This window comes from Podarcis gaigeae (genome assembly GCF_964106915.1).
Source record: "Podarcis gaigeae genome assembly, chromosome: 6".
In the NCBI taxonomy this organism is placed as follows: Eukaryota; Metazoa; Chordata; class Lepidosauria; order Squamata; family Lacertidae; genus Podarcis; species Podarcis gaigeae.
In genome coordinates, this window is record NC_139682.1 from 32,180,508 (window position 1) to 32,195,754 (window position 15,247).

A 15,247-nucleotide genomic window follows, 5' to 3' on the forward strand; every position below is an offset into this window, starting at 1 on the left:
CCTCCACATGCAGCTGCTGGGTGACCTTGGGCCAGTCACACTTCTTTGAAGTCTCTCAGCCCCACTCACCTCACAGAGTGTTTGTTGTGGGGGAGGAAGGGAAAGCAGAATGTTAGCCGCTTTGAGACTCTTTCAGGTAGTGATAAAGCGAGATATCAAATCCAAACTCTTCTTCTTCTAGCCCAGCATCCTGTTCTCACAGTGGCCAGCCAGATGCCTATGGAAAGCCTGCAAAAGCATTCTCCCCACCCGCACCTGGCATTACCACCTCCAACCATGGAAGCAGTGCATAGCCACCATGGCTCATAGCTATTGGTCGCCTTACCCTCCATGAATTTGCCTAAGCCTCTTTTAAAGCCAGTCACGTTAGTGGCCATTACTTCCTCCTGCAGGAGCAAGTGCCATAGTTTAAAAACAGGCAAGTCCCAATTTACGTTCCAAGGCACCACACATTTAAGTGTAATCACATACATTGGAAACACTATTGAAAAAAGCCTGAAAACCTTTGGCTGTACCGATAGTCTTGGATTCTGGGCCCCCTTCAGGTCAGCCAGCACATAGCCAATGGCCAGGGATGATGGGTGCTGTAATAAAACAATACCTGGAACAACACAGATTCCCCATGACTTGTTTGGGGTTTATATTGACATATTTGGCTGGAGAATAATATCTTCTGGATTGGAGCCAACTGAGTTCTACTTTTACTATTAAAAGTAATGGAAATAAGTTAAATTCAGTGAATCTACTCAGAGTAGACAAGCACCGGCTACAACCCTCTGTCTCCTTGAAGGAAAAAGATGATCACAGCCACATAAAAGATCACAGCTACAAACATTTTGCATCTCTTCAAAGAGGAATAAAATGTCTGTCTTCCAAATTCAGCCACATGCTATGTGCAGAGCTCCATAAAAGCCTTAATGCATGTTTGCAAGCACTTGCAATCATACAGGTACACTCACTGAGAAGTCCATATTGACGGACAACTTGCCACCATGTCATGTATGAAACTATCTCATGCCTGTCCAGACACACCAACCTAGGGTAGCTGGGGGCAAGGGGGCTTAACTGCCACTCAATTTTATGTTCTCTTGTGGTCACGAAGACTTCTTCCCAATCTGCCCCAAGATTTCAAATGCTGTGTGTTAGGCTTTTTTCTATAGGGATAAGGTACCGACTTGTCTAAATATCAGCTTAGAAACCAGCTTGGTAAACTCTCCCTGGCAGTTATGCTGGAAGAACAGTAACTCTATTCAGCAGCTGTTCCTTCTGCATACCCACATACATCCCATGCTCTATAATAGGCACTCATCACCTCATTATCTGCAGAGTCACCTGCCTAAGGCAAACACGGAAAGGGTTCTCCCTACATACCTTCTGCTTAGAGATCTTCACCTTTGCTCCCTGGACTGCCGAATACACCAATTGGAGCAAGCTGCTTTGCATCTCATGCCATCATAAATGGAGACTAATCCCTAATCCAGCCCTAACCAGATGGGCACTATGAAAATTGGGTGTGTTTTTACCTGCAAATCGGTTCCGTTTATTTTGGCCTCGTGGTGCAGATCCTTGCCATTCCAGGAAAGAGAACCATTCCATTATTAGGAAACTGTGTATAAATAAAGCATTTCTGAGCTTGTTTTGCAAAGGTGTGGTGAGCCCCAGTTGGTGGCTGCTAAATTCATGTAACACTCAAGTGAAGTGTTTTAGCACAGTGTGTAACTTGGCTCTAAACCAGCCGGGATGTTGATGGGGCTGGTGTAGCAAGAAGCACCAGAAGCCCTCTGTTTGTATCAACCCCCCCCCCCCAAAAAAAAACTTACTGTGGAAAAGCCCAGTGAATCTATATTGGAAAGCAGCCAAACGTTTCCCACATTTTTGGTGGTTCAGGAACTGCAGAGACCAGAAAGCCTTGCAAGCTTACCAAGGGAGGGTGGAGAGAGAACATTTCCTTTGTTGCAGTCTATTTCTCACAGTTACCTTATTACTGAAGCTAATGTTGGGGAGATGGCACAGTGGTGAAGCAGGATGATTGAGTTGCACCTAGTGGCGCTGTTAGCGTAGGCACCCAGGGCACCTCAGCAGAACAGGAAGGAGGGCCTCCACATGCATCAGGGCAGGCTTATTACAAATGGAAGCAAGCAAAGCAATACACATTACCACCATAAAATGGCTAAGTCTAGAACTGTGCTAGTGATGACTCCCTACATAGACGCAAAATAATTTGGATTTTTAAAATTTTTATTTTGATCAGAGAAGGTCCCCCAAAGGGGAATGTGTGTGACATTCATGTGCAATAAATGCACAGTAAACGTACAGTTCAGGCAGGTCTTAAGAAGCAGGAATAAAACTTTTAAGGGTATAATATACATCAAGGGAAGGGGGGGCACCACAGAAATTTGTCATTGATGAATTTACCCTGGACTAAATGGCGCAGCTGAACCAGGTTGCACAAAATGGCTCCCACAATAAATGAAATAGATTTAAACAATAAAAACAATAATGAAATAGTAATAATAGAGATTAATGATATACATTAATCCTGGGAATACAACAGAATCAGAATCTGGTAACTGAGGACACCAACATCTTTTAAGTGCTTAAGGCCTCTGAAGGTCTTAATTCAGCCTGTCTTTGAGCCAGTTACTTGTTCTCATAGGAGAACAATCCTGTCTCCACAGTCTAATACTAGCATTTAGTGGTCTCAGCGGGTGATTGCAACAAGCACAATTCCCCAGTGTGGAACAAAGGCCCGATTTGTTTTCCTCCTGTGCAAACAGCCGCCTATAAGTTTCTTGAACTTGCTGCTGTTTAGGCAGGTGGGGGAAAACCTGCTGTAACAGCAGCCAAAATCAGATTCTGAAGTTAACCAAAACCGATCCCTAGCTGCAGAATTGCTGCCAAACCTGTTGTAACAAATGACGCAGGCTTTCTGTTTGCCCCGTTTCCTTTCTGGGTGCATTCAAGTGAATTTACTTCCTGGGTGGCGTTAATTCTTTATTCCTCCACCCAATCTTTCTGATGCAATTGTGATTTTTCTCTTTTTGGGGCTTGGACTCAAGCCATCTAAACTTTCCTGCTGCAATCAATCAGTCAAAGAAAGAAAGACTCACTCCTCTGTGCAGCAACCAAACACCTGTGCAGAGAAAGCTGTAAAACCTCAAGATCCGGTAGCATTGAAAACAATTGCGCAAGTCACCTGACAAGTGCTTTGTGGCAATCCTGGGACGTTCCACGTCCTGTAACCATTTCTGAGGAAAGAAGCAGGTCCTGTTGTAAGACTGAATTTGAGATTTCTTTGGTTCAAGCTACAGCTTGCATGAATTTACCAAGCGATGGGAAGTTATGGGCTCTTCTCTAAAGTACGGAAAGAGTCTTCTAGTGTGGGCTCCCCCCCCCCCCATTTCAGAAAACATAAGGTTATTTACAAGGCAGGTAAGTGTGCATTTGATGGGTCAATGATCATTGCTTAATAAGCTAGCTAAGGGAAGGATCCAGACATAGCAAAGCTTGTGGGGGATTTACAGCTTGAGCATAAAGTCTAAGGAAGTACCTTGGGGCTTAATCAGTAACTAGTTTTAGAACTGTAGCCTTACTCTCATATTTATGCTGGATCATGCCCCATTCTGTTTGTTCAAAGGTTAGCATTTTTGTGGCTGTTTGCATAATCTTATTCCGCTGAATTTGGCTCCTGATCCTAGTAGCATTCTGAGATGTGTTGATCATACTTTTTGCCCCATAGGCATTTCTGGCATGCTGAACATTCCCCCCCCCCCCCATTATTCCACATTTCTTCCAAGAAGCTCAATGCTTCTCCTCCTCCTCATTTTACCCTGACTCGGCCATGTAACTCACTGGGTGACCTTGGGCTAGTCACTGTATTTTAACCTATTTTACCTCACGGGTTGTTGTGAAGGAAGATGCATACACAAATACAGTTGTATATGCATAGAGCCCCTTTTCTCATTGGTGCCAAAGATGTGGATCATGGGGGGCGTTGACCAGTGGCATTGTGGGTATAGTCAGTAGCCTCAGAGGGGTCTGGTCCATTAGGGCGAGTGGAGCCAAGTAGCTCCTGCCTTTTTGCAGAGCTGGCCCAAGACATTTTGGCACCTGAGGCGAACCACAAAATGGCACACGCAGACACACACACACACACACCAGCCAGGAAAAAAGGGGTGTGTGAAGATCTACATCCAGAACAAGGGGAAAACAAAATTATACATTAGGAGCAAGGATGGGAGGAGACCAGCAGCACCCCCTATTTGCCATGAGGCTGCTGAGAAGAAGAAGAGGAGTAGTAGTTTGGATTTGATATCCCGCTTTATCACTACCCGAAGGAGTCTCAAAGCGGCTAACTTTCTCCTTTCCCTTCCTGCCCCACAACAAACACTAGGTGAGGTGAGTGGGGCTGAGAGACTTCAGAGAAGTGTGACTAGCCCAAAGTCACCCAGCAGCTGCATGTGGAGGAGCGGGGAAGCGAACCTGGTTCACCAGATTATGAGTCCACCGCTCTTAACCACTACACCACACTGGCTGAGGAGGTGGCAGTTCCCACTTCCAAGAATTGCACTGCTGCTGTGGCAGCAGCAGTGGATGATACATTCCTTGGAGGCCGGATCTGCTGCACCTGTGCATCCTGCTGCCCAAGGTGGTTGCCTCACCTTCCTTCATGGGTGAGCTGGCCCTACTTCTTACACCAGTCAGGAGGTAGCTCTGCCTGTCCTTGGCTGTGGTTCCAGCTAGTGCAGGTCTCCCCAGCTTCCTCCCCACCAGTTCCAATGAGCACTAGCCACCACTGATAGCCAAGGCCCAGCTTCCACCAATGAACACCCTGGAAGATACATTCTAAAGTAGTTGAACACAAATTCACTGTCTCCTGAGGCATTTGTTTTCCTTTCCAGACCACTTTCCTTGTGCACAGGCCATCATCTGTTTGTTTTTTTCAGAAATGGTTATGTATCCCTCAAATCCTTCTGTAAGGCCTAATTCTTGTTTTTGTGTCACTGTCATCTTGTGCAGCGGATGAATCCCGGGATGCACACCCTACTGAAAGCAAACCTGATATTGGCGAGAGGCCGGGAGAAAGAAGCAGCTTCCCCAGCTCTGCAGGACACTTGTTCTTTGAATATTTGGTTGTGGTCTCGCTCAAAAAGAATGCTAAAGGAGATTATGAGCCCAAGATTACCTATCAGTTTCCAAAGGTGAGATACCCAGCGTGATTCTTTTGCCAGATGACAAAACTGGAGTGCATTAGTGAGGAACGCTCCTCAGATTCTAGACCTTGGAGGGATGAATGCTGGAAGCAAAGCAGTGCCATGATGGCAGGTTCTGCTTCAGCCTTCCCTAACCTGGTGCTCTCTGTATGTTTTGGATTACAGCTCCCATCAGTCTCAGTGACCAGGGCCAAAGGTCAAGTATGAAGGGAGCTATAAATCTTAACAAACATCTGCAGGGCACCAGGTTGGAGAAGGCTGCTGTACTCCAACCTCTGTGTTGTTTTGAGATGAGCCTATGCCCATGCAAGTGTATGTGTGTATCATTTCAGAAGCTGAAATGAAAACACAAGTTGGAGTGCAGGATGATTTTTTAAAAAAACAAAACAGAGATTTCTTCAAAACAGAGGGAAACTGGAATGTTGGGCCACTTTTGCTGTTGCAATTCATGATGGCAGGCCCAAGCATTCCCTGAAAATGAAGGCAGGGGAGGGGGTGCTGGAAAAAAATGCTGATTTGGATCCTGCATCTTTTAGATTCTCTTTGCCTGCCTTCCTCTCCAGTTCCACAGAATTTTGCCTGCCTGTAAAACTCCAGTAGAATTGATTTATCTTAAGAAATGCAGAAAATCCTGCTAACAAAAACCAGTGCCTGCAGCAATCTTTCTCTTTTGAAGTGTTCCTCAGTGTTTTGCTTCATGGTGTATCTTCTCTCTATCCATTGGAGTTGTGCCAAGGAAAGTGCTCCCTTGGTAATTGTGAAAGTAGGAGGGATACTGCTGATGGAGTGAGGAAGGAACATCAGGCCCAGCGTGTCAAGAAGGCATGAGAAAAAATATCAACATAATTGATCTCTGTGGCTGTAGAATATAATCCTAGGCCATCTGTAGGGCAAGCCATCTTTGTTGCAGCCTACATATATCTTACATATCTTTTAGACCTAGTGCTGACTGGGGCCTCTGACTGGGCTGTGCCACTTCAGACCACAGGGGTTGGTGAATGCTCCTCCGTACCAAAATAAATAAATCTCTCCATGGAGCAAAGCTGAATGTCGGGAAGAAGAGTTCTGGATTAGTATCTGAAGAAATTTACTTATTATTATTGTGGAGGCATATTCTGTCTTGTAAACCCTTACCTGCAGCCTGCAATGGCATCGATCTGACGTGGACTTACTCCCTAAGTCACTAAGCTAGGACAGAAATGATGTCGCCTAGGCCCACCTTCCTAGCTGGTGCCTCCAGATGTTTTGGTTTACAATGCACATCAGCCTCAACCAGCAAGGACATTGGGGAAGGCTGGTCTAGGCAGGTGTGGGAGCAGTGAAAAGAGCACACAGCAAATGTCCCAAGTGTGTTGGCACTTCCGCACTCATCTCTGGGTTAAACTCATATCCTAGAAGATGAGGGGGTGGGGGTGGGGGGGAAACGTCTTCAGCTCAGGGACTACATTCCCTTGAGGCAAAAGCAGGCAGAGCAATAGATGTGACTCTTAATTTTGTGCTGTATGTTACATTCCATCCATGTACGTGTCAGAGGTTTCTGCTCACACACCTCATGCATCTGTCCATGCTCCTTCCAGGCATGCAAGAGGCATGTCACAGTTCAAGGGACACATTGCAGCCAGGCAACAGCACCCAGGGAGTATATGGCCTGTGGGAGGAGAGCTCTGAGGGCCAAGCAGAGGTCTACTGGCCTCTGGCCTGAGGTTACCCCTGCTGTAAGCTTAAGCATCTCAATGAGATAATTTCCAGTTCATATGTGTGGAGTTGGTTTTTTATGTATTTAAGGAGATGGTTTGTGTATTCTTTACCTGACTTTATCTAGCACTGCTGGACCAGCATTCAGTGCCACATTATATCGAAATGAAGCACCCTGACCGCTAGAGAAATTCAGGGGTCTTCCACAGAATCCCATGCTGTCTTGATCTAGTGTCGCGTTTTACTAAAGTAGTTCTGCCTGATTGAAAAAATTCATGTGAGGCTGAAATCCTTGTCACTGAGTGGGGTGGCCGGTCTTTGCAAAGTGATCACAGAAAGAGGCTTGTTACTCTTATTGTTGTACAAGATGCAACAGCCGTTCCGAAAGTCTGTGCCTCAGCGTTTCTTTTAAAAGCAGAATAAAACCATGTTCCTTTGTGGCTTCGCTTCATGCAGCATGATTTCACACTGCAGCACTTTCGTTTTATCTGGGCATACCTTCTCACCCCTCGGTCTGCATGGAGAGGAAAAGTACAGAATTGCTTCAGACTCAGATTTTCTTTTTAAAGTTATTTCATGCATGTGTCTTGCAGGCTGTGTAGTGACACAATCCACTGCTCAGTGTAGTATGTGAATTTAATATGTGACCTTCTGCTTTAGGCCCAGGTTGAACTTTATGCAGAAATCTGTGCAGGTGCCATGAGCGCAAGTACTGCGTTGCTTAAGAGAACTTTCACCAAACATCACTTGCAAACTAGACCCCTCTTCATTTCGCTAGCCAGCAACTGTTTTCCTCTCCAAAGTACTATCTGCTGCTAGGTTCCTGTCATCTCAGTCATAGAAACATCTTCAGTATGTATTTTCCATGTGTCTTCTTTTTCCAGGACACATCCTCTCTTTCAGGGGTAACATTTCTGTCTGGGTGGATTTTTTTAAGTTTGCCAAAATGTCTCTGGCTATGCTTTCTGGATGAGACCTAGATATAACTGGTGGCTGAAGACTTGCTTTCCTCTTCTCTTCTCCTGCCCCCCTCAGCAATATATTACAGCTTCTGTAGCCTACATATAGTAGGGGTATTTTGCTCTTCAAAATATGGCAGCCCTAGTATGGCTATGTAAAGCTGTCTTATGCTGAGTCAGATCATTGAGCCGCTATTGTCTTCTTTGACTGACAGTGGCTTTCCTGGAACTCCAGCAGAGGTCTTTCCCTTCATTTGCAATCTGACCACTTGGCAGGAGGAAGCCTGTTTCCTGAGGGTACAATAGGATATTTGGTTAAGGACCTCCACCTCAGTCAACCTCTAGATAGCCAATCCTTGCCAGTTTTTGCCTTATTCCCCCCCTCCGAGTCAGGTGGTCTGATCTTTAAACGCTTGTCACAAAATGAGAGTAAGGGGTGTGGGGGGGTGATCCCATCATGCCACACCGGCCTTGCCAGCTTCTCAGTCCGGTGTGTGAACCAAAGAACAGGCTGCCATGAGCTGCCATGTTAACGGTGCAGTGTGCTTCGTATATAAAGGTACCCCCTGTACGGGCAGGGGTAAAGGTACCCCTGCCTGTACGGGCCAGTCGTGTCCGACTCTAGGGTTGTGCGCCCATCTCACTTAAGAGGGCGGGGGCCAGCGATGTCCGGAGACACTTCCGGGTCACGTGGCCAGCGTGACGAAGCTGCTCTAGCGAGCCGGCACCAGCACAGCACACGGAAACGCCGTTTACCTTCCCGCTAGAAAGCGGTACCTATTTATCTACTTGCACTTTTTAGGGTGCTTTTGAACTGCTAGGTGGGCAGGAGCTGGGACCGAACGACGGGAGCTCACCCCGCCGTGGGGATTCGAACCGCCGACCATGCGATCGGCAAGGCCTAGGCGCTGAGGATTTACCCACAGCGCCACCTGCGTCCCATGCTTCGTATATATTCTCTTATAAATCCTTACCGTGGTAATCCTATTTTTGGCAGTGTAATACTGTACTTACAAATACAAAAATGATGGTCCACACATAAAGACTGAGGACTTTCTTTCAAAGTCCTTTCTTACAGTTACATATGATCTTCAGTCTTATAGAATGCAGACAAATGTAACTTGAGAATGGTGGTATGTCACCTTATAAGACTGGCGGTCATATGCATCTGTCAGAATTGACCTCGAAGCAACTCAGATCTTCTGTGTGGACTCTTATACCCCATAGCAAGTGAGCCAGTGTGGCGCAGTTGTTTGAGTGTCAGACTAAGGCCTGGATGACCAAGGCTCACTCTCCCATGAAGCTTACTGGGTGACCTTGAGCCAGTCACTGCCTCTCAGCCTAACCTACCACACAGGGCTGTTTGGGGAATTATATGAGGAAGGGTGACCTGTGGGTGCCACCTTGAGCTTCTTGGAGAAAAAAGTGGAATGAAAATGCAATGAATGAATCAGTGAATCAAGTAAGTAAGCAAGCTAGGCACTTCATATTTCAACAGAAATCTCCTAAGTATCATGGAAATGTAACTTCTTTCATCTCCTTTTTTTTTTTTTTGCTTTTTTTCTCATTTCAGCGTGAGAACTTGATGAGGGGACAGCGTGAAGAGGAGGAAAGGTTGCTGCAGGCCATTCCCCTTTTCTGCTTTCCTGATGGCAATGAATGGGCACCGCTCACAGAGTTTAACAGGTAAGCGCCGTGAGACTTGTGAGTCAGCAAGGGACTAGCGCTGTATTGTCCCACAAGAGATTAGGAAAGCAAAATAGACACCAAGGGGCAAAGACGTAGTGCTACATACACATGATATACGTTTAAACCACATTTAAAACATTTGGCCTATCCCTCATGGAACTACAGTTCTCAGCCACCCTTAAGAAGCTAGTTTCCACGATACAGCTTTAACTATATGGTGTGTACTTCAGATTGTATGTTTGTGAGCAGAACCTTCTTTTCGAAATTCTGTAAAACCACCTGCTCATAATTGGTGGACCTTTATAATGATGCTTTATAATCCTGTTTCTAGTTTAGCCAGCATCTGTTGAGTGCAGAGAGTGTTTTGTTTTTGCAAAGGGCTGATGTTAAACTGTCATTGTAATCTCTCTCTGCAGATTGTGATAATTGATTATTTTTGCACAATCTCTTACCATTCTCTCTGATGACTTAAAATCATGATAGTCCTCCCTTAAGACAAAAACAGATGCTACATTTTTCAGTGTGATAAAAATCTTAGGGTTTCCCCTGCCTCTGAAATGCACTGGCCACACATAACAAATGTAAAAGTTTAGTTGTGAATACCTGCTCATTTTTCCCCCTTCTACACAACTTCTGCATCTGACTGCCCTAGGTTTGAGTAAGCCTTTGTTATCTTTCACTTCCCTTCACAGGAAGAGGTAGTAATGCTAGCCTCTTGCAGCGCAGTTTGCTAAGGGAAGCTGGTAACACCCGTAATGTGCCTCGAAAACGTGACCTTTGTATGTTACCCAGTTTGCGTTTATAACTTAAAGATCTTCAGGGGAATACTGCTTTGCTGGTTTCATTCTTGTAGTTAACAGGTTCATTGGAATCACTTGTCATAAAAAAAAAAACCAAACTCCTGCTTTCCATGCCACTGCTCAGCTTATTTTCGGAAGAGTGAGGCTGCAGTGCAAAATCGTAGTTTATGCTTGCAAGAAACGGTTCAGATGATCTGTTTGCTCCCAGAAATGTTGCCGACCAAGCAGGAAAAAGAATACACTCTTATCTTCTGCTGAGGGGTGTGAAGGCACTTCTGGGGGAGCGGGGCATGTTTTCCACATGTTTGGGCCAGTCATAGAATCTCTCTGACACATGGATCATAAGGTTCCTGAGTTACTACCTGAAGACTGTATTTGCTGAGCCCTGAAACATTCAGAGACTAATTCATCTTGTCTGCTCATAAGTAAGCCCTCTTGAATTCAGTAGGTTTTACTCACGGCTAAGTTGGGTGAGGATAGCAACCTGCTTCCCAAATCTTCATTTAAGTAGCCGATTTGTTCTGCTTTCCCCCCATACAATAGTTAAGTCTTTTATTCTTTTTTTACAGTGAAACCTTTTCTTTTGTTCTCACCAATGTTGATGGAAGTAGGAAGATTGGCTACTGCAGGCGACTGTTGGTGAATATTTCTTTTACTACTATTTTTTAAATGTTCCTTTTGGTTTGTTGTTTAGGCCCTGGGGGGGGGGGAGTGGGGCTGGCTAATCCAAGGCGCTCATGCAGTTTTTGCAGTCAGGCCCAACCCCGCACTGAGTTTGTAGTATGCCAGAATAGGCATAGTTTTTCATATTGACCAATAGTTGTAAGACTTACAAAAGAAGGAAGTCGCTACTACATGTATGAATCCAGTGCCTTAGCCCCAGTCCTTACTGAAGTGCCAAATCTGTGCTTGGGTGTTACCGCTTTAAACTGCACTCCCCTCTCTAAGCACAAAATACACTCATCACGCTAATCTTGGTCAGTACAGGAAACATGATCCAGTGTTGCCCTGTTGCATATTTTGGATCCAAGGTGGCCATGAATCGTGATCTGCGCTTCTTAAGGAGGTCTCAATGTTGAAATTGCAGTACCCTGGTATTGTTCTTTAAGGAGTCCCCAATGCCATGCCCAAGACAATCTCACTGCTCACTCAGGGAGGGAGGTGGTTATGACAACAGCAGGATCCTTGTTCTGTGCCAGATGCTCAATACCAAGTGTTCATAGTCAAATGGACTGTATCTTGGTCTGGGCATCCGGCAAGGAGAAGAGGATCCCTAGGCACTACTACAGCAATCCCATCTTCCCACCCAATGACCATAAGTTGCTCTTGTACAAAATAACTGGCTTGAATTGACTGGGACCAAAAAGGTTTTGCAAGGTCTGGATAATACATACCAGCCGGTCAGCTTATTCATCCTTGATCGTATCTATAGTGATGCACTACTTTGTACTTCTTTCTAAAGATGTGATTTAGGCCTGCAGATTTCATTTGGTCCTAAATTCACTATCAGAAAACAAGGTTGATAAATTCAGCAAGTGGAGCTCCTAGAGAGAATACGATGGACAAATGCATTAGTTTAGCTGTAATGGGTTTTTTGTTTCTGAAGCCTAGCAGTGCAGGCAAGGGCAGAGAGTGTGATGGAAGTTCTTGACTCTGCAGCAGGGTGTTGGATGAAGGAACTGGGGCCTCTCCAGGGCATGAGAACTTGTCAAGTCCTTGTCAGCACTGGGCTATTGCTGGATTTGGCAGGGATTCTATGAAAACCACCAGATTCTTCTCCAAAATGTACGGAGCTTTAATGAAAGAGCATTGTCAGGTATAAAAAAGAACTTACACATTAGAGGAGAAAGGCAGAATGAAAGTCAAGTGTGAGGAATGAAAACAGTACTTATTTCAAATGATAAAAACAACCCAAATTAGTAGTAATAGTAGTGATGGCAGTAGGAGAGTGGGCTAGACTGCCAAAGATCTGGGTTGCTTCTCCATCACAGACATAATAATAATAATAATTAATAATAATAATAATTTGTATACTGCCCTTCATCCAAAGATCCCAGGGCAATTCACAACCTTCTTTTTGTATGAACAGACCTTTGCAAAATACGTGCCCTTATCCAAGCATAGTGTTATGACTTTTATAAAATGCATCATGGGGCAATTGTCTGCTGCTGCAAAGTGCCTAGTTTGCTCCTTGCCCTTACCACAGTCCCTTATCAACTTAAAAGTTGATAAGGCTGTTCTTTTGCGGAGGTGGAAAAGAAGGTTCCCCTCCCCCTCGTGTGCAAGCAGCTCTTTCCGCATGAGTAAAAACACCCACTGTTTTTTAAAATTACATTTACAAATAAATAATAATTGTAAAGGGTCTCGTGGGGTCCCAGCCCTGGTGAACACTTACGTAGAATCCATGCTTAGAATGGGAGCATTTGTTATGTCCCTACCATTATGTAGGGCAGCCTTCCCCCACCTATTTGGCTGGGGCTGATGGGAGTTGTAGTACAAAACACCTTGACGGCACCTGACTGGCAAAGGCTGCTGTGAGCTATGTCACTGGTGCCTTTAGCTTTAAAAATCTGTGACTGTGTAAGCATCTATGGCGTGTGTTCCTAATGTTGGACCTCTAAAAAGGTAGAACTCTTGTGTTGGAGAGTGGCTGGGGCAACCCAGCCAGACGGGTGGGGTATAACAACCACAACTACCACCACCACAACAACACTCAGATCACCTCTTCCAAATAAAATAGGAAAAACGAAAAGCAAGAATCCACAGTCACATTTAGGTCCTAGTTTTTGTGGCTAAGAGTTTTGAGAGGGGAGGAAAACAGCCTTCTTTTTGAGTGACTTGGATCCACTCCATTTCTGCAGAAATCAAAAATGACCAGCCAGAGCTCTGCACTGTATGTTACAAAGGACACTTGGATCATAGTCAAGGCCCTTTGCCTCTGGAGACATCTAGGCTTACATTCCAAGGCAATCTGATGCAAATTCTGGGGCAATTTCTCAGATAAATGAAACAACAACTGATTTTTATTTTTTTTAAGTGTGTTTGTATCAATCACAGCACAGTTGCCCTTGAGTTGCTTGCGGCTTTATGTTTATTATGTTTGTTCCTTCAAGGGAACAGCGGGAGGGGAGGGGGGGCTTTGTTGTGCAAAGAGTTGGACAAACACACACTGGGATCAAAATATAAATAATTAGCTTGAAGGATATACAGCCTGAATAGACAAGACAGACATAGAGGGGGAAGCAGAGAGGACCAGCAGAGACCAGGGGTGAACAAGGCGAGGTGACTAAAGTATTAGTTTGTTTTTTTAAATACATACACAAGATGGGATTTTTCCCTAGCAGCAGATAAGGTAAGGTAAGAGCAGAGAAAGAGAGAGACAATGGGAGGAGACACCTTCCTGATACCAGAATCACTGTCGTTTGCCTGGACATTGTAGGGGGTGGTGAGATTGGGGTTGTGTTAGCATGATGACCTCCATCAGGTCATCATACATGCCCATTCTAGGTTGGCAGTTGAATCTTCCTCCATCAGGGCTCCTGTTACTGCTGCCTGGCCTCCCCCACCATAAGTGGTGCCAGTTCAAGAGTGCACCTCCGCAGCACTGGCTGCTCTTGGTTGCAACAGTGACCATTTCTGGAGCACTCCCTACGTACATTGAAGGGAAACCTTGGCGGTGTGGTGGTGATTTTGGCATTGGCCCAATCTGGATCATGCCAGTGATGGGGGGAGGCCTGAGGCAAATGTAGATGGAGCATGGGCACAAGTGCGCTCCCACTCCCCCCCCCCATCCTCCCCTCCTGTTTCCCCACTTGCTGCCCACATGAAATCAGAACGAAGGCTGCACATAACCTCCAGTGCCACAACAAAAAAAATTCCTTCCAGTAGCACCTTGAAGACCAACTAAGTCAGTTCTTGGTATGAGCTTTCGTGTGCATGCACACTTCTTCAGATACCTGTATCTGAAGAAGTGTGCATGCACACGAAAGCTCATACCAAGAACTGACTTAGTTGGTCTTCAAGGTGCTACTGGAAGGAATTTTTTTTGTTTTGACTATGGCAGACCAACACGGCTACCTATCTGTAACTGGAACTCCAGTGCCACAGTTTCTCTATTCCTGCTGAAGATACAGAGCAACCAGAAAGTAGGACAGGAAATCAGAGCTTTCATTGCTGGTTCTTTAACAAAGGGACAGGCTTTTGAAAGATGTGAGACTCCAAGTCCTGGAGGGCGGGGGTGGGAAGCAATGAGCCCTCAAGTAAGGGCTGCTGTGAATAAGGCCAGAAAAGGCCTCTTGACCACTCTTTGTACAGATGAAATGGGGGTCTTCACAGCTACCTCCACCCACTGTTCAGCCTTAGACTGAACAACCATCATTCATTGTGATGTGTTCCTTTTTCAACACAAGGGAGTGTCTGTTGTCTCTTTCTATTCTGCAGGGACAGTTGTTTTTTGTCCTCATTTCACTTTCATGTAAACTTTGTGACCTCCCTTTGAGGAAGCCTATTTTGTGCACTTCCTTAAATTTGAGGCGGTGAACTGGAATATTCATATCTTAAATTAACTTGTTAGACATTCTGCGCTGCCTTTCTTCCTTTGCCTTTCAGTTTATTTTGAATATTCTTAATATCCACCTGTAAATGGGAGATGCAGATGATAGGATCTTTCTCTTGGCTTGTTTCCAGTTAGCCAAAAACAACAGTCTACTAGTTTAATTCCCCTACAAACTGATTCATAGCAGTCTGATTCAGAAGTGAGTTTGTATGTTCTCAGAAGTTTACATGTTGGGATTCTGTTTGCTAGTGTAGCCAACACCTTTGTGTTGTTTGCTCTTTTCACAAGATATGCAACATTCAAAGCTTACAGTCAGATTGCATTGCGCTTAGAAGT

At 45.1% G+C, this 15,247-nt stretch overlaps 1 protein-coding gene across 4 annotated transcripts in view; it reads left to right on the top strand.

Annotated features, from left to right (window-relative positions):
* The window catches only part of DENND2D (DENN domain containing 2D), a 44,038-nt gene that overhangs the window by 13,962 nt on the left and 14,829 nt on the right, over nucleotides 1–15,247 (top strand). For all 4 annotated transcript variants that reach the window (XM_083746601.1, XM_083746602.1, XM_083746599.1 and 1 more), the window contains 3 exons: nucleotides 5,020–5,201; nucleotides 9,441–9,553; nucleotides 10,926–10,995. In XM_083746601.1, the coding sequence (XP_083602727.1) occupies nucleotides 9,453–9,553; nucleotides 10,926–10,995 (171 nt within the window). In that variant the 5' untranslated portion in view covers nucleotides 5,020–5,201; nucleotides 9,441–9,452. The remainder of the gene's footprint in view (nucleotides 1–5,019; nucleotides 5,202–9,440; nucleotides 9,554–10,925; nucleotides 10,996–15,247) is intronic.